Genomic DNA, 25,741 nt, shown 5'->3' with positions numbered 1-25,741 from the left:
CCTGCACATGTTGGAAGAATCAGTGGCCCACCATTGCTAACCATCCTGGACACTGGTTTCCACTAGGATGTGTTACTCTCATCTTAAATTCAGTATCTTCAAACTACGATCACTTTTCTTTCCTCCAAACCTGCTCTCTTCCCGACTTCCCCATCCTGGCTCAAATGCTGGAATCTTCCCTCGTGTCTCCTTTCATCTGGTCCCTCATTACTCAGGCAGTCACCAAGCCTCATTACTCAGGCAGTCACAAAGTTCCCTGCCTATCCATGGTCACTGTCACCACCAGAGCCCACGTCTGCATCACTTTGCAATGTAGAATTTGGAAGGGACTTTAGATGACACATAGACTCCCAGTGGTGTCATGGGATTTGCTGGGTCATAGTGATAGGAGGAGCTGGGGCTACATTGCCTGTGTTCTGACACCGTATTCAGCGCTCTCACCCACAATACCTTCTTTCGTGTATGTGTATATGCTTCTACTCAAAAACTTGCAATACAACCTCATAACCAGTCATTTGAGCCTCTCCCTAATTTGTCCACAATCTACCTCTCTGAATTTCGGTCCCATTTTTTCCTGACACACAAAAAAGAGCTAACATTGATTGAGCATTTACCATTTGCCAGACACTGTTCTAGAATGCTTTACATGCATTGACTTACTTAATCCTCACAAAGTGGGATGGAGAGTCCTGCTATTCCTGTGTTACAGCTGAGGAGACTGAGGCAGACCGCTCTTCCTGAGCCTGAAATCTCTCTCCTTGCCTTGTCTCTGTTCTTGACTCCTGCCCCCTACCCCCACCCCCACCCCAATGCTGTTCAGCTTTTGTCTTTTCCAGCCTCTCCTCTGACTGTCTCCAGCAGCCAGGTGTCTTTTCCCTCCTCCTAGCTGGAACACACATCATCCCTCTGTCCTGCCCCTTGGCACTTTTTCTGTCCTGGCTTGTGATGGTTCTCTGTTTGGGGGCTTGTGTCCCATTCTCCAACAACCTCAGTTGCTCCTTAGTGGACAGCGTCTGGGTCTTACCTATGCCTTTGCTACCTGGGCACCTCCGCAGTGCCTGGCACACAGCATTCTCCTGTCTCCTTTCTGTCTAGTGCTTCTGTTTCTTTCTCCCAAGCATCCCACCACCTGGAGACCCCGGTCAAGAGCTGCGGGTCAGATGGTGACGGGGACCAAGCTTTTAGATCAAGATGGCACAGGTGGAACTTTCAGGTCAGGCTGACGGCTCTTTGCCTGTCACTGAGAGCTATCAGACTTGCCTCCAGGCCAGGGACTGACTTCCTTTGGTGCTCTAAAGATAGGTCCCAATTTACCTCACCGCCACCCTCATCCAGTTATGGCCTGACCATCACCAAAACAAGCCCAGGACCCATTTTCATTTATCCCTTTAAGAAAGGTTCTTTCTCTTCCTGCCCACGTGCCCTCTACCGCTTGACAGAAGCCTGCTCCCCATTGCCAGGTGCTTTTCTTCCTCCTCTTGTTCTTTTTTTTTTTTTTTTTTTTTTTTTTGAGACAGAGTCTCGCTCTGCCGCCCAGGCTGGAGTGCGGTGGTGTGATCTTGGCTCACTGCAACCTCCTCCTCCCGGGTTCAAGCGATTATCCTGCCTCAGCCTCCTGAGTAGCTGGGATTACAGGCGTGTGCCAACATGCCTAATTTTTGTATTTTTAGTAGAGATGGGGTTTCACCATGTTGGTCAGGCTGGTCTCGAACTCCTGACCTTGTGATCTGCCCACCTCAGCCTCCCAAAGAGCTGGGATTACAGGCGTGAGCCACCACACCTGGCCCTTTCTTCCTCTTCTGTCATCTGTGGATTTCCCATCTGCCTCAGTGGAGTCCTTGACCTTTTCCTCCCTGGCCCAGCAGCACATTCTCCTCTCCTCCTTTCTCCCAAGTCACTGACCTGGTATTTAGTGTGTGTTCTCAGTCTCACCATTGACTTGCTGTGTTACCTTGGACAAGTCACTCTCCCACTCTGACCTCAATTTTCACATCTCTAAAAGGAGACTGCTAGACTAGATGGTGAGTGAAGTCCTGCTGAGCCCTCCAAGTTCATTCTCCCTTGTCCAGTCAGTCCTTGCCTCCCACCCTCCCCTCTGGGCTCCCTCTCTGGGGCCCTCTCCCCCAGGGGAGGTCTGCTCCAGCCCCAGGGGAGCTGCGGCTCTGGCTCCTGTTTCCAGTCGGAGTGACCAGCCCTGGGCCTCCTTCCCAGCTTCGGCCCTGGCTCCATGTGGCCCATCTGAGAGGCTGGCCTCAAGCCCGGCGGCAACTCCACATTTCTGTTTTTCCTTTTTTTTCCCTCTTTCCCGGAGTTAACAAGAAGCAGATGTGGCGCACGATGGTTGGAGAGGTGGGGGGAGGAAGGGGGAGGCCGGACCGCCAGCCAGACAGGGGGGAAGGGAGGGGAGCCAGCAGGGAGGAGGAGGCCAGGGCCCGCCCCACAGCCACTCTCGCGCCTCCGAACAGCCACAGGGGCAAAGCCCTGTCACCCCCAGGATCCGGTCATCAGGGAAAGAGGACAGGGAGACCAGAAGAGGGCCAGCTGGGACGAGGGGGCAGACGCCCAGGAGGCAACTTCTGAGACGCAGCTCCTGAGAGGGGCAGGGACCAGGCGCGGGAGGCCAGAGGGGGCACAGAGAACAAACCCCCTCAGAAGTGAAGAGGAGAGCGGAAGGAACCGAGAGGGGACGGACAGGAGCTGAGGAGGAAAGAGGAGGGGAGAGGGGTCAGGCCAGGCAGCCAAGGAGAAGACGTGTGGCCGGGGGCTATCAGCAGGAAACTGGGACGGACGGGCCAGGCTCGGGCTGTCCTGTGGAGCAGCAGCATCCCCGGGGCCGGCAGAGGCGCCAGTGGCTGGGCGGGATGAGTCTCTGAGGGCCACTGTGGAGCGCCCCGCCATGGCCCCCCGCACCCTCTGGAGCTGCTACCTCTGCTGCCTGCTGACGGCAGCTGCAGGGGCCGCCAGCTACCCTCCTCGAGGTTTCAGCCTCTACACAGGGTCCAGTGGGGCCCTCAGCCCCGGGGGCCCCCAGGCCCAGGTTGCCCCCCGGCCAGCCAGCCGCCACAGGTAAGAGTCTGGATCCCAGCCCGAGGCTTGGGTGGTGAGGAAGGGGTCAGAATGCCACCTCCGCCTGGCTCTCTGCTGTGTCCGCTAATGCAGGGCAGAGGGGGAGTGAGAAGCCCATCCATCAGGTGGCTCCTCACATGCCCACCTTCCCACGGGGCCTTTTCCAGGACCCCCTGAACACATATGTTCCCTGGGTCACCTAGGGGGTCCGCTCCCACATGCCCCAGGGAAGCTACCCTGAGGGGACCGGGCCAGGCCTTCCTCCCAGCTGCCCTCTGTATCCTAGCCCCAGAGCCTCAGGGAGAACTTTTGTCCCCTTCTAGGGCTCCCTTGGCCCCATCCAGTAATCCATAATTCTGACACCACTCCAGCTCTGTTCCCTCCAGCCCTCCAGCCAGACACAGATCAGAGGCCGGCGTGAATGGGGCCAGGAGTATAGAACTGCAATCCCCAAGAGGGGCAGGCTCATCAATGGCTTATTCTCTACTTAACCCCAAGCTGGCCTGCCCGTCTTCTCCTGGAGGGGTGGGGTGGAAGCCAGTGTTCAGCTCACCCACAGGGCCCGGGCTGGCTATGCACACACAGCATGCCAAACTGGGGACTGAGACAGGCCCAGAAAGGGACACACATGATTGTGTACATTCAGAGGCTCCCCGGGACCCCACCGCCATGAGGATTGACTGCTCTGTGGTTTTCCATTCTGCGCCTCTCCCCATCTTGAAAAGTCTTTATCTGCTTCTGCTACCCAGGAAAGCGTGGGGGATAGGGAGGGTGGCCATGCCAAAGCCCTTGCTCTCACTGATCCCCAAGGGCTCTGCATCTTTGGAGCCTTCTTCAGCCCCTCTGGTAGCCCCTGGGCCCTCCTCCAGGGCGTGGATCTTTGGTCCTTGGACCCAGAGGGGGTTGTACCTACAGGAACTGGTGTGCCTATGTGGTGACCCGGACAGTGAGCTGTGTCCTTGAGGATGGAGTGGAGACATATGTCAAGTACCAGCCTTGTGCCTGGGGCCAGCCCCAGTGTCCCCAAAGCATCATGTGAGTCCCAGGGCTGGGGAACGGGCCCTTGGTGGGAACTGGGTGAGGGCAGATGGTGGGTGGCTGACTCAGGGAGTCTGTATGAAGCAGGGAGCGAGGGCAGGACAGGGGCTAGGGTCACAGCCATTTTGAGGAGATACTGAGACCACAGTTTGGCTGGTGGGAGACTGAGGGCAAACCTGCCTCACGTGCCAGCCCCAGATGCCTTCTCTGGGATGGCTCAGGCTCAAGCAGAGGAGTTCAAGGTTCCAGCACAGGGCAAGGGAAGGAAGAGCAGGGATTTAACCCTTGGCCAAAAAGCTGACAGCTGTCAGCTAAGCAAGGCCACATGTTGGACAGTAAGAGGGACCCAGCCTGAGGGACAGGCCATGCCCACCAGCAGCTGCCCACCCCCGAGGACAGGGACCAGGGTCACTGACAGTACAGGGAGGAATAAAGAGGCCTCCTTCTGCCTCTGCCAGGTACCGCCGCTTCCTCCGCCCTCGCTACCGTGTGGCCTACAAGACAGTGACCGACATGGAGTGGAGGTGCTGTCAGGGTTATGGGGGCGATGACTGTGCTGAGAGTCCTGCTCCAGCGCTGGGGCCTGCGTCTTCCACACCACGGCCCCTGCCCCGGCCTGCCCGCCCCAACCTCTCTGGCTCCAGTGCAGGCAGCCCCCTCAGTGGACTAGGGGGAGAAGGTGAGTGTGGGAGCTGCTGCGAGGGTGGCAAGTTCCAAATGGTGATCCAATGCAATGGGAAATGTGGGGCCAGGCTGCTGGGGGAGTCTTCTCTGGCTCTATGCCAGAGAGAAGAGAGGGGCAGAAGCGTTAGTGAGATCGCAGAGATTCCCTGCCCGTGTGTGTGTGTGTGTGTGTGTGTGTGTGTGTATTTGTGTGTCTGTGTGAGAGAGAGGGAGAGAGCACGCAAAAGATGGAGAGACTGAGAAAAAGAAGGCCAAAAAAGAGAAGGTGCTTGCACATGCCCACATGTGGCCAAGATCCTTCAAACAGCTGCAGGAGAAAGGGGCATTCCTTTGAGAAGCTTGGTCCGTGGGGACAGACAGTTGAGACTACAAATCCTAGCATGCATTGCACCTGACTACAGATCCCAGACCCCTCCGTGGCCTCTGGAGACCGCAGGTCCCAGCATGCAGCAGTTCCCGTGGCTTGCCTTCTCTCCTGCGTGCTGCACACCGGATGTGCTGTTTCCCTGCCCCGAGATAGCCGTACTATAATTATGCAAACAGGAACTCCTGGCCAACTCTCACCATCCACAGAGCCTCTTCTTTGTCTCCGTGGTGTTGCAGGGAAGTGTCACCCAGTGGTAGCTACTGTTGTGGCATCCAGAGTGCCTCCCTACACTCCCATTTCGCCCCTCTTGATGGCCCCATGACAGAAGAGTGTCATTATCCTTTCACAGAAGAGGAAAGAGTTTCCAAGAAGTTAAGAGGCACTCTGGGCAGGTGGAAAGGACATGGACCTGGGGGCTGGATAGATGGTCTGGGTTTGAAACTTAGCACTGTCATTTATTAAACCTGTGATCCATGGCCAGGCACCTAATGTCTCTGGTCGAGTTTCCCAGACCATATGATGGGAAGAGTTCATGGTATCTCCCCAGGGGAGTTATTGAAGAACAGAGCCATGGTTCATATTTGGCCTAGAGGCATTCAGTGAATGGAGTTTCTTCTTTTTTCTCTTGCCAAAATCACCCAAAGGAGAGGCAGAACCAGCCTGGGCATCTGACCCTTGCTGGAGCTGGGGTGAGCAGGGGCCTTGAGCTCTGGGGTCCAGCCCCTCTGCCTTCTGCCTTCCCCTCTCCTCAGGTCCTGGGGAGTCAGAGAAGGTGCAGCAGCTGGAGGAACAGGTGCAGAGCCTGACCAAGGAGCTGCAAGGCCTGCGGGGCGTCCTGCAAGGACTGAGCGGGCGCCTGGCAGAGGATGTGCAGAGGGCTGTGGAGACGGCCTTCAACGGGAGGCAGCAGCCAGCTGACGCGGCTGCCCGCCCTGGGGTGCATGAAACCCTCAATGAGATCCAGCACCAGCTGCAGCTCCTGGACACCCGCGTCTCCACCCACGACCAGGAGCTGGGTCACCTCAACAACCATCATGGCGGCGGCAGCAGCAGTGGGGGCAGCAGGGCCCCAGCCCCAGCCTCAGCCCCTCCGGGCCCCAGTGAGGAGCTGCTGCGGCAGCTGGAGCAGCGGTTGCAGGAGTCCTGCTCCGTGTGCCTGGCCGGGCTAGATGGCTTCCGCCGGCAGCAGCAGGAGGACAGGGAGCGGCTGCGAGCGATGGAGAAGCTGCTGGCCTCGGTGGAGGAGCGGCAACGGCACCTCGCAGGGCTGGCGGTGGGCCGCAGGCCCCCTCAGGAATGCTGCTCTCCAGAGCTGGGCCGGCGACTGGCAGAGCTGGAGCGCAGGCTGGATGTCGTGGCCGGCTCAGTGACAGTGCTGAGTGGGCGGCGAGGCACAGAGCTGGGAGGAGCCGCGGGGCAGGGAGGCCACCCCCCAGGCTACACCAGCTTGGCCTCCCGCCTGTCTCGCCTGGAGGACCGCTTCAACTCCACCCTGGGCCCCTCGGAGGAGCAGGAGGAGAGCTGGCCTGGGGCTCCTGGGGGGCTGAGCCACTGGCTGCCTGCTGCCCGGGGCCGACTAGAGCAGTTGGGGGGGCTGCTGGCCAATGTGAGCGGGGAGCTGGGGGGGCGGTTGGATCTGTTGGAGGAGCAGGTGGCAGGGGCCATGCAGGCATGCGGGCAGCTCTGCTCTGGGGCCCCTGGGGAGCAGGACTCTCAAGTCAGTGAGATCCTCAGTGCCTTGGAACGCAGGGTGCTGGACAGTGAGGGGAAGCTGCGGCTGGTGGGCTCCGGCCTGCACACGGTGGAAGCAGCGGGGGAGGCCCGGCAGGCCACGCTGGAGGGATTACAAGAGGTTGTGAGCCGGCTCCAGGATCGTGTGGATGCCCAGGATGAGACAGCTGCAGAGTTCACACTACGGCTGAATCTCACTGCGGCCCGGCTAGGCCAACTGGAGGGGCTGCTGCAGGCCCATGGGGATGAGGGCTGTGGGGCCTGTGGCGGAGTCCAAGAGGAACTAGGCCGCCTTCGGGATGGTGTGGAGCGCTGCTCCTGCCCCCTGTTGCCTCCTCGGGGTCCTGGGGCTGGTCCAGGTGTTGGGGGCCCAAGCCGTGGGCCCCTGGACGGCTTCAGCGTGTTTGGGGGCAGCTCAGGCTCAGCCCTGCAGGCCCTGCAAGGAGAGCTCTCTGAGGTTATTCTCACCTTCAGCTCCCTCAATGACTCACTGAATGAGCTCCAGACCACTGTGGAGGGCCAGGGCGCTGATCTGGCTGACCTGGGGGCAACCAAGGACCGTATCATTTCTGAGATTAACAGGCTGCAGCAGGAGGCCACAGAGCATGCTACAGAGAGTGAAGAGCGCTTCCGAGGCCTAGAGGAGGGACAAGCACAGGCCGGCCAGTGCCCCAGCTTAGAGGGGCGATTGGGCCGTCTTGAGGGTGTCTGTGAACGGTTGGACACTGTGGCTGGGGGACTGCAGGGCCTGCGCGAGGGCCTTTCCAGACACGTGGCTGGGCTCTGGGCTGGGTTCCGGGAAACCAACACCACCAGCCAGACGCAGGCAGCCCTGCTGGAGAAGCTGGTCGGGGGACAGGCGGGCCTGGGCAGGCGGCTGGGTGCCCTTAACAGCTCCCTGCAGCTCCTGGAGGACCGTCTGCACCAGCTCAGCCTGAAGGACCTCACTGGTGAGGGGACAAAAGGCATGAGGGGACCCCTTTCAAGCCCCTTATTTTTCTTCCCCCTCCCCCAGCCCAGCTTCCAACTCATCTGCTTTCTCCTTGCTTTTCCCAGCATGAATTGCAGCCCCAGCCAGTATTCCAGGTGTTATAGTTTGCCTGCAAGAGATGATGCAAGGTCCTAGCTCCCCGCCCTCCCTCTGGCTGCTCACTAGGCCTGTGGGTGGAGAGAGGATGTTGCTCTGCCAGCCAGGGATCCAGCATATGCAGCAAGGGACCCCATCGCCCCCTCAGCCTGCAAAGCTCCACCTGTTCCATCCATCTTCTCCCTGTTCATGAAGCCACCACCCACCTTCCTTACCCATTGGAAACTCCTTTTATGGCCCTCCTTCAACTCAATTTTGTCACTGTAGGGCCTGCAGGAGAGGCTGGGCCCCCAGGGCCTCCTGGGCTGCAGGGACCCCCAGGCCCTGCTGGATCTCCAGGATCACCAGGCAAGGACGGGCAAGAGGGCCCCATCGGGCCACCAGGTATGTGCACTGAGACCCTTGCTGCAGTCAGGGTTGCCACTGCCCCCTCCAACCCTGACCCCCGCTGGCAGCCCCAGGCTTGACATTCCACTCTGAACTTGACAAGGGGAATTGGGTACTACCTGACTGATAAGGGAAAATCAGAGGAAAGTGAGGAGGAACTGTGATAGTCACTGTGTTTGGTTAATGGGTATTAGGAGGCTAATGGATAATGTTGGCCCCACTGCAGTACTGGAGACTAAAGCTGAGTCTATTATAGCTGTCTGGGGTGTGAAAGGCTGGGATGGCCCAGCAGTTGAACAGAATGGACCCTACCTATTCCTGTTTTTCTTGATACCCCAATTCCTGCTTTGAAGTCCATGTAGCACCCAGCACAACAGGAGAGCCTCAGCAGATGTTTGCTGAGTGACTTAGTGAGAGCTGCTTTATTTCTCACTGCTCCCTTTCCTCTTCTCACAGGTCCTCAAGGTGAACAGGGTGAGTGCCTTTCATTTGATTCTGGAGGGAGAAGTGACTAGGGGTTGGAGGATAGAGGTCCTTGGGCAGCCCTGGGCTGGGGATCCAGCAGGGGAAGGGGGCTGGCACTCTGCCCTGAGCATCCCCTTTAACATCCACCCTTCCCACTCAGGAGTGGAGGGGGCACCAGCAGCCCCTGTGCCCCGAGTGGCATTTTCAGCTGCTCTGAGTTTGCCCCGGTCTGAACCAGGCACGGTCCCCTTCGACAGAGTCCTGCTCAATGATGGAGGCTATTATGATCCAGAGACAGGTAGTCCTGGGAGGGGCTGGGTTGAACGGTTGGAGAAATGGGTGAGGTGTGCAGTGATATCTTCCCATTCTTGCCTTTTCCGACAGTGTGAATCTTCATTGTCTGATTTGGGGAGACCCCGGCTCTTTCTTCATTTATTCATTCTCAGGCAGTGGGGAGAAGAAGTAGTCATTAATTTATTCATTCATTCAGCAGATCTTTACTGGGGCCTGCTCCTGCCCAGGCACTGTTTTAAGTGCTGGGATAGTGAACATAGTGAACAAAGCCCCCAGTTCCCTGCCGCTCACATTCCAGTGAGGTGAAAAGACCCAGCGGGTCCCTCCTCAGTCCAGGAGTTCTGGTGCGCTCCCCGGAGCTTCCCTGGTCCCCCTGACTGCTATCCTTGTCCCCAGGCGTGTTCACAGCGCCACTGGCTGGACGTTACTTGCTGAGCGCGGTGCTGACTGGGCACCGGCACGAGAAAGTGGAGGCCGTGCTGTCCCGCTCCAACCAGGGCGTGGCCCGCGTAGACTCCGGTGGCTACGAGCCTGAGGGCCTGGAGAATAAGCCGGTGGCCGAGAGCCAGCCCAGCCCGGGCACCCTGGGCGTCTTCAGCCTCATCCTGCCGCTGCAGGCCGGGGACACGGTCTGCGTCGACCTGGTCATGGGGCAGCTGGCGCACTCGGAGGAGCCGCTCACCATCTTCAGCGGGGCCCTGCTCTATGGGGACCCAGAGCTTGAACACGCGTAGACTGGGGTCCCGCCCGACGTGTCTATGTCGGCTGAAGAGACAGCGGGGGCGGCGGGCTCCTGGGGTCTCGCCTGAGACGGGGCACCCAGCCCTGGGCGAGCGCCGCACCCGGGCCCGCAGCGGCACCGCGCCCAGAGCGGCCTCTCCCCATGCCCGGGGCGCGCCGGCTCAGGGAGGCTCGGGGCCGCCCATGCAGACTTTTGGCCTGGCGCGATCCCCCAAGAACCCCTCCAGGGCCGGCCTGCGGAGGAGCCGATCCTCGCACCCTCCGCTCCCTCCACTGGCCCTCCAGGTCGATTCCCTGTGCTCCAGGCTCCCCCGCGCGGGCGCCGCCCACCGCCGTACTAAACGATCGAGGAATAAAGACACTTGGTTTTTCTAAAAAAAACTAAACGAACCGTTCTGCTACGGTACGGGGTCGGGGGCTGCCGGGCGTGCACAGGGCACGGGGCGGGAGAGACGACGGCCTCCGGAGAGGACCCCGGGTTCCGCACTGCGCTCGCCGCCTCCGCCCAGCTCGGGGCGGCTCGGGGTTGGCTCAGGCAGCAAGCGGCGCCCGCCCGGCTCCTGCGACGTCTCCCCTGTGTCACGCCCGTTTCGCCGGCGTCCGCCAGGGGGCGCTCTGCGTTCCCGCCACGTGAGGCTGCGGCCCACCCGGCGGGTACCGCTGCTCCGCGGCGGAGGCGTGGCCTCGGCTGGGACTAACCGGGGCGGGGCGGGGCGGGGCGGGGCGGGGCCGCCTCGACCGCGGGCTTCAGGCAGGGCTGCAGATGCGAGGCCCAGCTGTACCTCGCGGGTCCAGGGTCGGGAGTCGGAGACGCAGGTGCAGGAGAGGGCGGGGCAAGTAGCGCATTTTCTCTTTGCATTCTCGAGATCGCTTAGCCGCGCTTTAAAAAGGTTTGCATCAGCTGTGAGTCCATCTGACAAGCGAGGAAACTAAGGCTGAGAAGTGGGAGGCGTTGCCATCTGCAGGCCCAGGCAACCTGCTACGGAAAGACCGGGGACCAAGACCTCTGGGTTGGCTTTCCTAGACCAGCTCGGGTCTTCGGGTGTCGCGAGGAAGGGCCCTGCTCCTTTCGTTCCCTGCACCCCTGGCCGCTGCAGGTGGCTCCCTGGAGGAGGAGCTCCCACGCGGAGGAGGAGCCAGGGCAGCTGGGAGCGGGGACACCATCCTCCTGGATAAGAGGCAGAGGCCGGGAGGAACCCCGTCAGCCGGGCGGGCAGGAAGCTCTGGGAGCAGCCTCATGGAAGAGAAGCAGATCCTGTGCGTGGGGCTAGTGGTGCTGGACGTCATCAGCCTGGTGGACAAGTACCCTAAGGAGGACTCGGAGATAAGGTAGGGGCGCCCAGGTCCCCTAGGGGACCCCAGGGGCTGCTGCAGTCCAGCATTTGTGCCAGCGACCGAGGCTGCAGAGACCCCGCAGTGAGGCCCTGAGAACCCGGCTTCAAGGCCGGACCCGCGCCCTCTACCCGGGAATCCTGGGGGGGCTCCCAGCATGACAGAAGAGAGGAAGGAATTGAGGCCTTTAATAAGAAGACCCAGGATTTAATAGCATCGTGTTAGCCAATTTCCATTTCAACTCAGGCATCAGGTGTCAGGTGTCAGGCATCAGGATCCCCATTTTACTGATAAGCAAGTATAGATTCAGAGACCAAGGAGCTTATCCAGGGGCACACAGCTACCTGCTTCTGCTGTTTCTTTTTAAACCCCAAGCCTATGCACTTGCCTCTCATCAACATTTACTTCTAACTTATTTATCCACATATCTCGCACCTATTTCTGAGAAAGATTTGAGATAGCTTACAGTAAAAAGTATGTACAGTTAAACTGTTGGAGAACATTTAAGACCATGGTATTTGAGCTTCAACTATAGCTCAGGGCTTGCTGGCACTGGAGGCAAACATGAGATGCCATGGGTTATGTATGGATAGAGCTGTTCATGAGCCCTGGCAAGCTTTTTCCTGTTGCTAAATTCCAAGAGAAGTTTACCAGAAGTCCTTTTCACAGAGGTCAATGAACACCGTTTAGTAATGGGAAACATCTTTCTCAGTTGTCTGCTAGAAACTGAAGAGTCAGTTGTTGGTTCTTTTTTTTTTTTTTTTTTTTTTTTTTTTTTTTTTTGAGACAGGGTCTCATTCTGTCGTCCAGGCTGGAGTGCAGTGGTGCAACCATGCTCACTGCAGCCTTGACCTCCAGACTCAAGTGATCCTCCCACCTCAGCCTCCTGAGTAGCTGGGACCACACATGCACGCCACCATCCCAGCTGTATTTTAAATTTTGTATAGGGATGGGTTCTCACTATACTGATCAGAGTGGTCTTGAGCTCCTGGGCTCAAGCAGTCCTCCTGCTTTGGCCTCTCAAAGTGCTGGGATTACAGGCGTGAGCCACCGCACCCAGCCGATTTGTTGGTTCTTTTTCTTTTTGAGACAGAGTCTCACTCTGTTGCCCAGGCTGGAATGCAGTGGCATGATCTTGGCTCACTGCAACCTCCGCCTCCTGGATTCAAGCGATTCTCCTGCCTCAACCTCCTGGGTAGCTGGGATTACAGGCGTACGCCACCATGCCCCACTAATTTTTTTTTTCTTTTGTAGAGACAGGGCTTTTCTTTGTAAAGACATGTTGGCCATGCTGGTCTCAAACTTCTAATCTCAAGTGATCTGCCCATCTCAGTCCCCCAAAGTGCTGGGATTACAGGCATGAGCCACCACACCCGGCTTATTGGTTCTTGTATTTCCTCTTGATAAGGGCTCCACCATTACACTGTAATGCTGTGAAGGCATTTCTGTGGGGCGGGACACTAGCTTTCTCTTGGTGCAGTCAGTGAGTGCTTAGAACACTGAGAATTGCTCCTGGGCTATATCAGTTGTCCCAGCTAAGAACTGGATAAGAGGCAGTTCAAGACTGAACTCTACAAAGACACGACAGTACTGATGGCTGCCAGGCTAACTGAGGTGAGAGACCCCGACACTCCTCAGGCTTTGGGGCCACAAAGCACTATCACATATATTATTTTATACTCTCCTCCCAGCAGCCCATGGGAACTGTGTAAAGATCAGTGAAATCCTTTATATAGATAAGGAAGCTGAAGATTTGGAGATGTTTTTTAAGGCCACGGAGTTAAATGGTGGCACAGCGGCAGCTGCAGCTCGAATCTCCTAGTGTGGAGTCCAGGGTCCCTGCCCTCTGTCATCTCCTGTATACCCTGTCCCTTTGCTGCTGACCATCTCTTGGAGTTGACCCTTTGCTTTGGTTTGCCAGAGGTTAGGGCCCCTTGCCAGGGGTGCAGGGACAGTGGGGAAGGGGCACGGGCATGCCACTGTGTAGACCTAACCCACTGTGCAAGGTCGAGGCAGCCACAGGACATGGCACTCAGTGAGGAGTTGGGTTCATCTCAGGGGAACAGTGCAAATTCCAGGGCCACAGGTTCTCCAAGGACCGTGGAGCGCCTGGGAAAAGACTCAGTGCTTCTTTCTGTCAGAGCTGAAGTCCCATTTCCTCTCAGCTTAATTCTGTCGGGAAGGTAGGAGAAGGAGGTCCTGCTAGCACCCACACTGATGGGGCAGGTTCTGAAGGTGGGCACTGAGCGAGGCACTTCTCTAAAGGGCCCCTTCCCATGTCCATCATGCTTCCTGCACTCCAGGCCATGCCTCCCCCGCAGCCCCATGGCCCTGGTTCCCTGCAGCCTGGCTCCTGAACTGTTGTGCCTCCCAGAGGAGCACATCCGAGTGGGGACCCAGTCCTTCCTGGGTGTCTCAGCCCCACCTGTCCTAGGGTCTCTGTGCTTGACAGGCAGTTGGGGACTCTCGGGAGCCGCCACCTGGAGCTCAGCCAGACCCCTGGGACGTGTCCTTTTTTTTATTTTTTGAGTTGGAGTTTTCCTCTTGTTGCCCAGGCTGGAGTGCAATGGTGCGATCTTGGCTCACTGCAACCTCCGCCTCCAGAGTTCAAGCAATTCTCCTGCCTCAGCATCCCGAGTAGCTGGGATTACAGGCATGTGCCACCACACCCGACTAATTTTGTACTTTCAGTAGAGATGGGGTTTCTCCATGTTGGTCAGGATGGTCTCGAACTCCTGACGTCAGGCGATCCGCCTGCCTCAGCCTCCCAAAGTGCTGGGATTACAGGCGTGAGCCACCGCGCCCGGCCTTTAGCTGAGCATTTCTGCACAGGAAATATCAGTGTGACTTTGAAGGGTTTCCCCGGAGTAAAATTCTATATCCTTTCTTAGAAACCTCAATGCTTGGGCCTAACAACTTTTAGTTTTAAAATACGGAGTAAATAGCAATGGCTTTGGGGTCAGGAAATTGGGTTCCCACATCAGCTTTGTCCTTAACTATTGATCAAGTCAGATCCCTCGAGATTCCTCCTTTTTTTTCATATCTTTTCGTAAAAATTTCTGTAAAGCTGTAAAGCTCAGCTTGAAAATCTTTTTTTTCTTTTTTCTTTCTTTTTTTTTTTTTTTTTGGAGACAAAGTCTTACTCTGTCACCCAGGCTGGAGTGCAGTGGCATGATCTCGGCTCACTGCAACCTCCACCCTCTGGGTTCAAAAGATTCTCCTGCCTCAGCCTCCCGAGTAGCAGGGATTACAGGCACCTGCCACCACACCCGGCTCATTTTTGTATTTTTAGTAGAGACAGGGTTTCAACATCTTGGCCAGGCTGGTCTTGAACTCCTGACCTCGTGATCCACCCGCCTCGGCCTCCCAAAGTGCTGAGATTATGGGCGTGAGCCACTGCACCTGGCCAGCTTGAAAATCTTTGACCAGCTGGGTGCAGTGGCTCATACCTATAATCCCAGCACTTTGGGAGGCCAAGGCAGGAGGATCACTTGAGCCGAGGAGTTCGGGACCAGCCTGGGCAACATAAGAAGATGCCATCTCTATGGAAAAATTTTTTAAATTAGCGGGGCATGGTGATGCACACCTATAATCCCAGCTACTTGGGAGACTAAGGTGGGGGGATCAGTTGAGCTGGGGAAGTTGAGGCTGCAGTGAACCGTGATCATGCCATTGCACTCCAGCCTGGGTGACAGAGTGACTCTGTCTCAAAAAAACAAAAAAATTACTATCCTTTGTCATTGTTGTTATTGTTGTTTTTGAGACAGGATCTCACTCTGCCACCCAGGCTGGAGTGCAGTATCATGGCTCACCCCAGCCTAAACCTCCCGGGCTCATACGCTCCCCCAACTTCAGCCTCCTGAGTAGCTGGGACCATGGGTATGCACCACCATACCTAGCTAATTTTTAATTTTTTTTTTTTTTTTTTAGAGACAAGAGCTCCCTTTGGTTGCCCAGGCTGGTCTCGAACTTCTGGGCTCAAGTGATCCTCCTGCTTTGGCCTCCCAAAGTGCTGGGATTATAGGCATGAGCCACTGTGCCTGTCCTACTATCATTTTTTTTCTAATGACATCATGCTCCCCTTTTCTCAAAACTGAAGTTTCGCGTACAAATATGCTTTGGCCTAAAAATTCTGGTTCAGTTTTTTCTCTTAATTGGTGGTTCTTTGGTACTGTTCCTTTTATTGTAAACTGCCACAATTATTATTATTATTGGAACTGGCACAGTAGAAATAACACCACCATTCTTACCTCAAAGGTAATAACATTCATTAATGATTTCTCATTTGGGCTCCGGTAACACTGTGAGGGGATCAGTGCGTTGACCCTCTATGTGGAAGTTATCATTTTTGCTGCTGATGACAATGAAGCCCTTCAGGTGTGTCTTGTTAGTTTCCTTTTGATTGGTTTTTAGTAAAGATGGAGAAGTGCTCCCTGCTGCCACTTCTTAAACGACCAATGTCCAGGTTTGCTGTCCTGTCTTACTCGTTTGGTTTTATAGCTCTGCAGTTTCTATTGAAGTAGACACTCCTAACACAGGGGTAGGTGTAAATGTGATACCTTTGGGAAGAGGCACTCAGTCCCCGAGGTCCTTGGAGTTGCTCCAGCTCTCAAGGAGGAGGCCAAAGGTGCAGCCTCTGGAGCAGCTCTGACTGAGGTGAAAGGTGAGGAGGAGATGACCTGGAGTTAGCGGGTCTCTCGAATAGTGATGGACCCAAGTGAGTGGTTTCCTGTTGCCCTAGGAACAGATGGAAATATTGAAAGGAACTGCTGTCAGCTTGAATTTAGCCTGGGCTGGGGAGGTAGACACCGCTCTCAGCCAAGCTCCTTCCCTTGGCCGGCCTCGGCTGCCCCGGGTACAAAGTGAGACGTCGGCCTAGATGCTTTCTGAGAGGAGTCCCCAGCTGTTACATTCTGTAGGCCCCTATACAGGAGACTGTGCTTGGGATCAGCCTGCTGGGGCTGCAGGGACCCTCCCTGTGCTTTGCAGGTGTTTGTCCCAGAGATGGCAGCGCGGAGGCAACGCGTCCAACTCCTGCACCGTTCTCTCCCTGCTCGGAGCCCCCTGTGCCTTCATGGGCTCAATGGCTCCTGGCCATGTTGCTGAGTAAGTCCAGGAGGGAGAGCCCACTGGGGAAGGCCTGCCTGCATCGTTGGGGGAGAAGAAGGATGTATACACCCTGGGTGGATGGGGGATTAGAAATGGGTTGTGTCCAGCAGAAACGCAGGGAGGGGGCATGGCGGAGCACCAGACGCCCGGCCCTGCCTTGGCGTGGCCTCTCTGCGGTTCGGGGGCTGATGCTGCCCCTGTGAAGCTTTCCTTGCCACAGCTTGTTTCCTGGACACTCCTGGAGCCTGCTTCAGCCTCTTCCTTTCTCCTTCCTTGCTTCCTGCAGACTCTGCGGTGGATTTGCCTTTGCCTTATCTTAAGTCCCTTATCCTGGCCATGCTTGAGGCAGAAGGCAGCTAGGGACACGTGGTACCCCTCCTCCCCCAGGTCCAGGCCCACAGTTTCTGTCCCAGTTGAGAGGCAGGGCTGGTGCTCATGTCCCTGTTGTTCACTGAAGCAGTGAGAGTACCCTGTTCAAGGACACCCTGAAGCCACATGCTAAAGCTGGGCTCAGAACCCACACCTCCCAGTTCCCCGGCTGTCAGGGCTATAGCCCTAAATGGCTCATGCACGCCCTCCATGTTGGCTGCTGCAGGGACCTCAGAGCCCTTTGACCCCTGGCGCTGCCGACTCAGCAAGCACTTATCGGGAGGTGAGGCCCACACTTTGCACACTGTGGGCACCGGGGCAGGCTGCCAGGTTGCTGGCCTGTGAAGGGCAGCCCTTTGAACCCTGGTTTGAAGGGGGCTGCTGGCAGAGTTCAACCACCTGAGCTACAGCCAAACTCCCTGCCTTGATGAACTGGCAGGAAGAGAATAGAGGGAGAGAATCTGCCCTGTGAGATGGGACAGGACGGCTCAGAGCCAAGGGCTGGTGACTCATTAAACCTCTTTAATAGCTCCTTTCCTCTGAGCTAGAGGCAGGACTGTGGCTCTGGCTTAGGATGGTCGACTCTCCTTTACATAGCAATCAGGCCAATGGGTGGTTTATTCAGAATTCTCCCCATGTGCTCGACAAACATTTAGAGAGCACCTACCATGTCCCAGGCACTGGGGTGCAAAAGTTATTTGGCAAACCAAACCATATTTCCAATGCTTTGGGAAAGCTACTATTTAAAGGAGTTGTAAGTCAAGGGATGATGCCCTGACTTGGTATCTTTATGCAAATCTGTATTATCCAGCTTTGGTGTTGCTGAAAGCGGGCTCTGGCCAGGTGAGAAAAGCCAGGATGGTGGCTGGACTGCTGGGCATAATTGCCAGTTCTTGAGCACAGAACAATGCATGTCCATAGAGGGTGGGAAGGGCTGGGGCTGACCTCCTTGTCCTTGCCCCTGGGCTCACTCTGCATGGAGGGCATTCCAGGAGAGGGTTCTGGACCAGGCCCATACTGAGTGGCATCAGGCACGGGGAGCCAGCTGATTGCCCAGGAGGGTTCACCTGGCTGCAGGAGGACAAAGCAGTGAGCTGGCTCACCAAGGCAGCACCACTTCCAGGCTGGGCCTCCTGGAGGCAGGCAGAGAGTGAGAGGAATCACAGCATTAGGACTGGGAGGGACTGAGAGAGGACAGCACCATGGATGAGCTTGTGGAGGACAGCTGGGGGCAAAGTATTACCTTGGAGATTAATTATTAATCCTGTTTGGGCATTGCAGGAAACAAGCCACGGTGCCCCCACATGCTTGGTTCAAACAGTGTACAGGTTCTAGGGTCCTGTCTAGCTTTATGAACAGGAGCAAATCCTTTCCAGCATGAGTTGGACTGAAAAACAGAGTCAGGATCGGAGCATGCTTCAGCCAAGACCTAAAAGGATGGCCCTTAGTGTTTCTCTCTCTGAGCTCCAGGCTCTGCACTCCTGCATCTCCTGCCCTGTTGCACTGCCTGTGGCAAGACTGTGATTCCCAGTTCTCTCCCAGCCCCCTTTGCTTGCACCCCTGCCTTTCGGGTCCCTAGTGGCCCTGCCAGCTACCCTCCAGTCCCCAAAACCCTTGTCGAACTGCACCCCCTTCGGGTTACTCCGCCCTGGCAGTTTTGTCCTGGATGACCTCCGCCGCTATTCTGTGGACCTACGCTACACAGTCTTTCAGACCACAGGCTCCGTCCCCATCGCCACGGTCATCATCAACGAGGCCAGTGGTAGCCGCACCATCCTATACTATGACAGGTTTGTACAACTGTCTGTGCCTTGCCAGCTGCTGCCGCCGCCACCAAAACTCCCAGAACAGGACTCTTCTTCTCTTAGAGGCTCGTGTGCTCCAGCACCCTCTCCCCACTCCTTTTGGAGGTCCAGACCACTTCCAGGCTCTAATCTGTGTCTCCTTGCCCTTTTCCTGGCCCGGCCTCCACCCTAAGCTTCCTGGTGGCCGACTTCAGGCGGCGGGGCGTGGACGTGTCTCAGGTGGCCTGGCAGAGCAAGGGGGACACCCCCAGCTCCTGCTGCATCATCAACGACTCCAATGGCAACCGTACCATTGTGCTCCATGACACGTAAGGCCCCCGGGCCTCGCCCTGCTACAACCCACCAATCAGTTGGCTCAATCAGTTCCCTCACTCGCCACCATGGGCATCCCAACTGCCCCCCTCTGTGGCTTCTGTGTACCAGAAGTTGCTCCCCTGCCAAAATGTCCAGTGATTTCCTAATTGCTTTCAATTAGGGGAAAAGTGAGGTGGGAAGGGATGGGCTTTGCTGTGCCTGGTGACTTGGCCTTGGTCAACACCAAAGAAGGGCAGGCAGGCCTACATAAACTGTAATTTATTAAGTGATTCCTCCATAATTATTAAATCGTTAATCAGCAGCTTGGCTGTGGGTGCGGGGAAACTGTTCTCAGGACAGAAGGGTGGGAGATGGGATTCAACCCTTCTTAAGAAGGGCTGTGGGGGGGTGCCCACTGGGATTTCCAAAGTCAGCCCCAGAGTTGCCAGCCTGCAGCATGGCACCAAGGAGCTGGGGTTTGGGTGTGTAAAAGAGATCAGCCCCCCAAAGTTTCTAGCATGATGAAGCCAGGCCACACATGCCACACACCATTCACAGCCATTGCTGAAGGAGGGGAAAGGAAACACGGGGTCAGCAGATCAGGGTCATCTAACATGGTGCTGACCTGGGGGAAGGGGCTATCCCTCCCTTCAGGGTCCCAGGCCACTCAAGAGAGGCCCCATGGGCCTAGACACTTCTTATCCCTTGCAGACTCCCTCCTGCAGGATTTTAGAGGTTTAGTGTACTAAGAACCTAGTACGTGCCAGGTACTGTTATGGCTGAGAGGGCCCAAGCCCAGCAGCCCTCAGGTTCAGGCTGTTCCTACGGCCCAGCCTGACTGCCAGACCTGGAGGAGGGGCAGCCATCCCTGGGCTTCATATGTGCAGTGAGTGTGAGTAGGCAGGCATATGTGCTACAGGTGACCTTCGCATTGGGCAATCCTAGTCAAATGCTTGTTAAGCAACAATCCGTAGTAACCCTGATCAAGGACACAACATAGCTATTTACAGGAGAGGAGCTCTGAGGAGAAATGTTTCTTGCCCACTGGCCTCAGTCCAGGCACATTCACACACATTACCTGCAACTGCAGCAGGCTGCAAGGGGGCTGGGGGTTTCAGCCCCATTTATCAATGTGGAAGTTGCCTCCCAAAGGCCCGGGCAGATCACACAGCTATAGTTAAGTGGAAGGACTCGGCTACAGAACGTGGAGCGGGGACGTTGGCTGAGTTGAGGTCTCTGGCTCAGGAGGGTCAAGGCAGACCTCTATCGGGAGTCCCCTTTCCTAAACCAGCCAAACACAAACTCTTCCTCAAGTGCTACCTTGACCTCAGGGTTGCAACGGGGAGCTATTAAACGCAGGACAGGGGTGCCATAGGTAAACCCCAATGCTGGGGCGCCAGAAGTGAGGGGGACCAGACAGCCCAGGCAGGGGGTCGCGGGCTTTATACTTTCCCAGGGCTCTGCCTGTGGGAGCCGCGTGCTGCTGCAAGGGATTCTGGGAAGTGTAGGCTTGGCGCTCTCAGTGCATTCTGGGAGATGCAGTCTCCAAGGCGCACAGACCTTGCCAGTTGACATGTGTTGCTGTTCAGTTTACCGAGATAATTTAATCACAACCTCTAACTCAGGAAAGGGCACCCCAGCAGACTGTAACAGGGACAACCCTGGAGCTGAGCCTGAGAATCCTGTGCTGTGGATCCAGCTTCCTATCATGCTGCCAGCAGTGCAGGCACAGGGTCCACAGCTGCCAGTTAGAGATCCTGGCTCTACCTGACCCCATCATGCTCCTTCTTCTCTGTCTTTTCCATCCTGTGACCTAGGAGCCTGCCAGATGTGTCTGCTACGGACTTTGAGAAGGTTGATCTGACCCAGTTCAAGTGGATCCACATTGAGGTAAGCCCTGCCTTACCTGTGTTTCGAGGGGCTCAACCTGCCAGCCTCCTCCACATGTTCTGCCTCCTTGGTTTCTTTGAATCATGAAGTACCTTAGAGATAAATGAACCCAACCCCCTCATTCTCTCTCCATCCTTCCTTATGTCTTCAGGTGAGGAAACTAAGGCCCAGAAAGATTAGATGACTTACTCAAGGTCACACAGCAGAACGTAAGCACAGCTGGCTCCAGGCAAAGTCCTGTGCTTTCTGTGCTACGGGCTGCCCCATTGCCTCCAACTCTGCCTCTGGCGGATGTCTGACTGCTTAGGGCCTGACCCATTACCCCTGGGGAAGCAGGAAGGACAGGGCCTGACTCAGCTCCCAAATAAAGGGAACTAGAGCCTTTACTCCAAGAGAGGTTTTGGAGTCTGGGTGGAAGGAAATCCTGAGAAGTCCTGAGTTCTAGCTCCATCATTTAACCTATGGTAGGTCTTTCACAGTATCTTTTATTCTTTAGTCTTCTCATCTGTGGAATGGAGTAGCTGGTTGATAAGGTCTTCAAAGTCCACGACAGCTCTGAATTTTGTAATTTAGGATGGGGTTCTAGCCCAGCCTCCCCGAGGCCCTCTCCCTCCTCACCCAGAGTTTCAGCGGGGCAGGAAGAATGAGGCAGGTTGGCCAGGCAGTGCCCAGCGGTCCTGAGCTGCCCTGTCCTGTACCAGGGCCGGAACGCATCGGAGCAGGTGAAGATGCTGCAGCGGATAGACGCACACAACACCAGGCAGCCTCCAGAGCAGAAGATCCGGGTGTCCGTGGAGGTGGAGAAGCCACGAGAGGAGCTCTTCCAGCTGTTTGGCTACGGAGACGTGGTGGGTGCCCCATTCAGCCTCTCTTTGCCACTTCCAGCTAATTTGGTTCTTAAAGGGAGCCAGAATCCTTTTATCCTGCCTACCACAATTGGAATAGTGGTTCCTGGTTTGGTGGTGTTTGAAGATGGGGGATGGGGGTTAAAGCAAAGAAGTAGACCCCTAGCCTTGGGCTCCAGTGCAGGCCTCAGCAGTGAGCAAGGAGTAGAATGTCTCCACCCCAGGTGGATGCATAGGTGTAAGAATGCCCAGAGGGCTTGGGTAGGGCTTAAACAGCCACAGGGCAAGCCTGTGTGGAAGCATCTCCTCTCTGGGGCTCCCCAGTCTTTTCCTCTGCAGAATGAGGGCACACAACTGTTCTCTGAGGTTTCTTCCAACTCAGGGGTGTCTGGCAGGTTGTGGGGGCTGCTGGGGTGAGGGAAGGGTGGGAAGGAGACTTGCATGAGTCTCTTTTTGAAAAGGCTGGATGTAAATGGAATTTGGGAAGTAATCCCAGCATCATAGCAGAAGTTGGTTGGAGACCATCCAGCCAAGGTCCTCAACCTTGTGACTTGTCCTCAACCTTGGCTGCATATTTAAAAAGATGAATGCAGGCCAAGTGTAGTGGCTCACACTTGTAATCCCAGAGCTTTGGGAAGCTGAGGTAGGAGGATTGCTTGATGCCAGGAGTCCAAGACCAGCCTGGACAACATAGCAAGACCCCTGTCTCTATGAAAATAAATTAGGCCAAGAGCAGTGACTCATACCTGTAATCCCAGCACCTTGGGAGGCCAATGCAGGAGGATCACTTCAGCCAGTCATTCAAGATTGCAAGACCCTGTCTCTATACAAAAAAAAAAAAAAAAAATTCCTGGCATGGTGGTGTGCACCCATAGTCCCAGCTACTCAGGAGGCTGAGGCAGGAGGATTGCAGTGCCTGAGCCCCACCATCTTGTTTTTGATTGGCAGGGGTAGAGCCAAGGCTTCGGTGTTTTTTTTGTTTTTACCAAAACTTTCTCTGGAGATTCTAAAGTGTAGGTAGTGTTGAGGGAGCCTCTTTGTTTTCCAGATGAAGAAACCATACCTAGAGGACATAGTTGTGGGCAAAACCAGCAAAACTGCTCCAGGGAGCCAGCATGGCGGTGGTAGATTCCACCCCAAGGTGGCGCTCAAGGCTTTCTGTGGGTTTTCAATCCATTGATCAGAGAACAAACGGACCAGGCCTTTTGTTTTACAATTTACAAGGCTGTATTCTATTATATATAAGCATCAATAAAAATATGCTTCTGGCCAGGTGCAGTGACTCACACCTGTAATCCCAGAAATTTGGGAGGCTGAGGCAGGAAGATCATATGGGGCCAGGAGTTCAAGACCAGCCTCAGGGAGACCGTCTTTACAAAAAATAAAAAAGAAAACCACGTTCCCGTGGGACAGTGAGATGCTACGTTGGGGATCTATGTGGACATGTTGGGGGAGTCGTGTTGTAATGGGGGCAACGCTAGGCTGCTGTTGGTGAATGACGAGTTAGAAGTAACCACCAGCTTCTCTTCCACTGCCCACAGGTGTTTGTCAGCAAAGATGTGGCCAAGCACTTGGGGTTCCAGTCAGCAGAGGAAGCCTTGAGGGGCTTGTATGGTCGTGTGAGGAAAGGGTGAGCCGGGGAAGCCAGGAAGGGGCTCTAGAAGGTACAGGATGAGCCTGGACTCCAGGAGTCCGCCCTGGGGCTGGGGGGATGGCTGGGGGGGACGGGGTGGGCTAACACCCAGCTGAATGGAGCCGTCTTGCAGGGCTGTGCTTGTCTGTGCCTGGGCTGAGGAGGGTGCCGACGCCCTGGGCCCTGATGGCAAATTGCTCCACTCGGATGCTTTCCCGCCACCCCGCGTGGTGGATACACTGGGAGCTGGAGACACCTTCAATGCCTCTGTCATCTTCAGCCTCTCCCAGGGTGAGTATGGCAGCAGGAGGGGAAAAGGACTGGGACCTGTCCCTGCCCCAAACACCTGGCTGACCTAGCTACTTGCCCCTCCTCCAGGGAGGAGCATGCAGGAAGCACTGAGATTCGGGTGCCAGGTGGCCGGCAAGAAGTGTGGCCTGCAGGGCTTTGATGGCATCGTGTGAGAGCAGGTGCCGGCTCCCCACACACCATGGAGACTACCATTGCGGCTGCATCGCCTTCTCCCCTCCATCCAGCCTGGCGTCCAGGTTGCCCTGTTCAGGGGACAGATGCAAGCTGTGGGGAGGACTCTGCCTGTGTCCTGTGTTCCCCACACGCCTCTCCCTGCAGAGCCTCAGAGCAAATAAATCTTCCTCAGAGCCAGCTTCTCCTGGCAGCTTCTGTCCTCAATGTCTGAACTGCTCTGGCTGGGCATTCCTGAGGCTCTGACTCTTTGATCCTCCCTGTGGCCATTCCCCAAATTAACCTCTCCGCCCAGGCCCAGAGGAGGGGCTGCCTGGGCTAGAGCAGCGAGAAGTGCCCTGGGCTTGCCACCAGCTCTGCCCTGGCCGGGGAGGACACTCAGTGCCCCACACCCAGTGAACCTGCCAAAGAAGCCGTGAGAGCTCTGCGGGGCCCTGCGTTGTGCAGACTCTATTCCCACAGCTCAGAAGCTGGGAGTCCACACCGCTGAGCTGAACTGACAGGCGAGTGGGGGGCAGGGGTGCGCCTCCTCTGCCCTGCCCACCAGCCTGTGATTTGATGGGGTCTTCGTTGTCCAGAAATACCTCCTCCCGCTGACTGCCCCAGAGCCTGAAAGTCTCACCCTTGGAGCCCACCTTGGAATTAAGGGCGTGCCTCAGCCACAAATGTGACCCAGGATACAGAGTGTTGCTGTCCTCAGGGAGGTCTGATCTGGAACACATATTGGAATTGGGGCCAACTCCAATATAGGGTGGGTAAGGCCTTATAATGTAAAGAACATATAATGTAAAGGGCTTTAGAGTCAGACAGACCTGGATTCAAATCTGCCATTTAATTAGCTGCATATCACCTTAGGGTACAGCACTTAACGCAATCTGCCTCAATTTCTTCATCTGTCAAATGGAACCAGTTCTGCTTGGCTACAGAATTATTGTGAGGATAAAATCATATATAAAATGCCCAGCATGATGCCTGATGTGTACAAGGCTCTCAAAAAGTTCTAGTGATGATTAATATTACTGGGGATGGGGGTCACCTGCCCTGAGCTGCAGGAGAGCATGGGGTGTCTGAACACCAGGTGAGGGGGAACCGGTGAGGGTTTGGGGCCCAGGGATAGACTGAGCTTTCCTCACTGGGTCCTCTGCAGCTGGCCATGGCTAGCACCATGCGCTCTGCTGCCGGAGCACCGTGAGGCCCAGAAACACTGGGAAGGCAGCATCCCTGTCCTTTTGGTCCCCAACCCCGTTCCTCTGAGAGGGTCTGGGCAGGCTGGACGGGTAGAGAGGTGGCCCGGGGGGATGAATTCATTCAGTTCTTTATTGGTAATCTGCCCCTTAACTTAGGGTCTCCCTGAGCTGCACAGAAAGACCTGATACCTACTGGGACCAGACAGGGGGCACAGAGGTGGTCCTTGTCCCAGCGTACATTGCCCCTGCCCACTTCAGGGCTTATGTTCTGGCACTGAGACTTCGTGGGGTACCTGTATCTTCAAGATCTAGATCTCATCATTCTCCACTTGAACCATGTGCACCTCAAACTCATTTTGGGTGTTCTTAGACTCCAGTGTTTCCCCTGGAAGTTCCTTGGCCTCCTCTCCATTCTCCCTGGCCTCTGCCTGGCCCCCAGCTTCCCCTCTGGGCCCGGGGGCATCTCCTTCAGCCTCTGCCTGGCCCCCAGCTTCCCCTCTGGGCCCGGGGGCATCTCCTTCAGCCTCTGCCTGGACCCCAGCTTCCCCTCTGGGCCCAGGGGCATCTCCTTTAGCCTCTGCCTGGCCCTCAGCTTCCCCTCTGGGCCCTGGAACATCTCCATCAGCCTCTGCCTGGCCCCCAGGCTCCTGGACAGGATCCAAAGACTCCCTTCTGGCCTCTACCTGGCCCTTTGCTTCTTCTCTGGGACCCGGGGCTTCCTGTGTTTCTTGTCTTAATGGGCTTTTAGCTAATAGGGACTGCCTTCCAACAGCTTGTGGCTCCTGAGGAGATGGAGCAAGGGGCTCTCCGGGCTCCAAGTGCCTGGGGGCTACTCCCGGGAAGTTGATGAGCTCAGCAGGGGTCATGAGCCCATCCCCATTCAGGTCCTGGGTCTCGAGCACTTTGTCCACTATCAAGATCACCTGTGGAAGCA

At 56.1% G+C, this 25,741-nt stretch overlaps 3 protein-coding genes across 13 annotated transcripts in view; 2 read left to right on the top strand and 1 right to left on the bottom strand.

Annotated features, from left to right (window-relative positions):
* The first annotated feature begins 2,367 nt into the window (after positions 1-2,367).
* EMILIN1 (elastin microfibril interfacer 1) lies at positions 2,368-10,241 on the top strand. 2 transcript variants are annotated; one of them, XM_003827078.4, is made up of 8 exons: positions 2,377-3,066; positions 3,982-4,101; positions 4,563-4,783; positions 5,908-7,836; positions 8,241-8,357; positions 8,817-8,834; positions 8,986-9,123; positions 9,516-10,241. In XM_003827078.4, exons 1-8 carry the CDS (start codon positions 2,897-2,899, stop codon positions 9,851-9,853), a joined length of 3,051 nt encoding a protein of 1,016 aa, XP_003827126.3. In that variant the 5' UTR covers positions 2,377-2,896; the 3' UTR covers positions 9,854-10,241. The 2 variants fall into 2 exon arrangements, with proteins under 2 accessions (XP_008950688.3, XP_003827126.3); XM_008952440.4 differs by lacking the exon at positions 8,986-9,123 and having other exon boundaries at positions 2,368-3,066.
* A 330-nt stretch (positions 10,242-10,571) lies between these two features.
* On the top strand, positions 10,572-23,653 carry KHK (ketohexokinase). 5 transcript variants are annotated; one of them, XM_003827079.5, is made up of 8 exons: positions 10,573-11,189; positions 16,182-16,298; positions 18,326-18,460; positions 20,587-20,659; positions 21,361-21,507; positions 23,046-23,134; positions 23,271-23,428; positions 23,516-23,653. In XM_003827079.5, exons 1-8 carry the CDS (start codon positions 11,098-11,100, stop codon positions 23,599-23,601), a joined length of 897 nt encoding a protein of 298 aa, XP_003827127.1. In that variant the 5' UTR covers positions 10,573-11,097; the 3' UTR covers positions 23,602-23,653. The 5 variants fall into 5 exon arrangements, with proteins under 5 accessions (XP_008950696.1, XP_008950697.1, XP_008950698.1 ...); XM_055108136.2 differs by lacking the exon at positions 18,326-18,460 and having other exon boundaries at positions 10,574-11,189; XM_008952448.4 differs by lacking the exons at positions 23,046-23,134; positions 23,271-23,428; positions 23,516-23,653 and having other exon boundaries at positions 10,572-11,189; positions 21,361-22,776.
* Positions 23,554-25,741, bottom strand: part of CGREF1 (cell growth regulator with EF-hand domain 1) — a 19,417-nt gene continuing 17,229 nt past the window's right edge. For 4 of the 6 annotated variants that reach the window (XM_003827081.6, XM_008952441.4, XM_008952444.4 and 1 more), the window contains one exon: positions 24,416-25,730. In XM_003827081.6, the coding sequence (XP_003827129.1) occupies positions 25,116-25,730 (615 nt within the window). In that variant the 3' untranslated portion in view covers positions 24,416-25,115. Of the gene's footprint in view, positions 23,692-24,415; positions 25,731-25,741 lie in introns of those variants that run through there. The other 2 variants (XM_034952819.3, XM_063595029.1) reach the window with 1 other exon arrangement.

Source organism: Pan paniscus, chromosome 12 (assembly GCF_029289425.2).
Source record: "Pan paniscus chromosome 12, NHGRI_mPanPan1-v2.0_pri, whole genome shotgun sequence".
NCBI classification, from domain to species: domain Eukaryota; kingdom Metazoa; phylum Chordata; class Mammalia; order Primates; family Hominidae; genus Pan; species Pan paniscus.
This window is presented reverse-complemented; position numbering and strand designations above follow the sequence as displayed.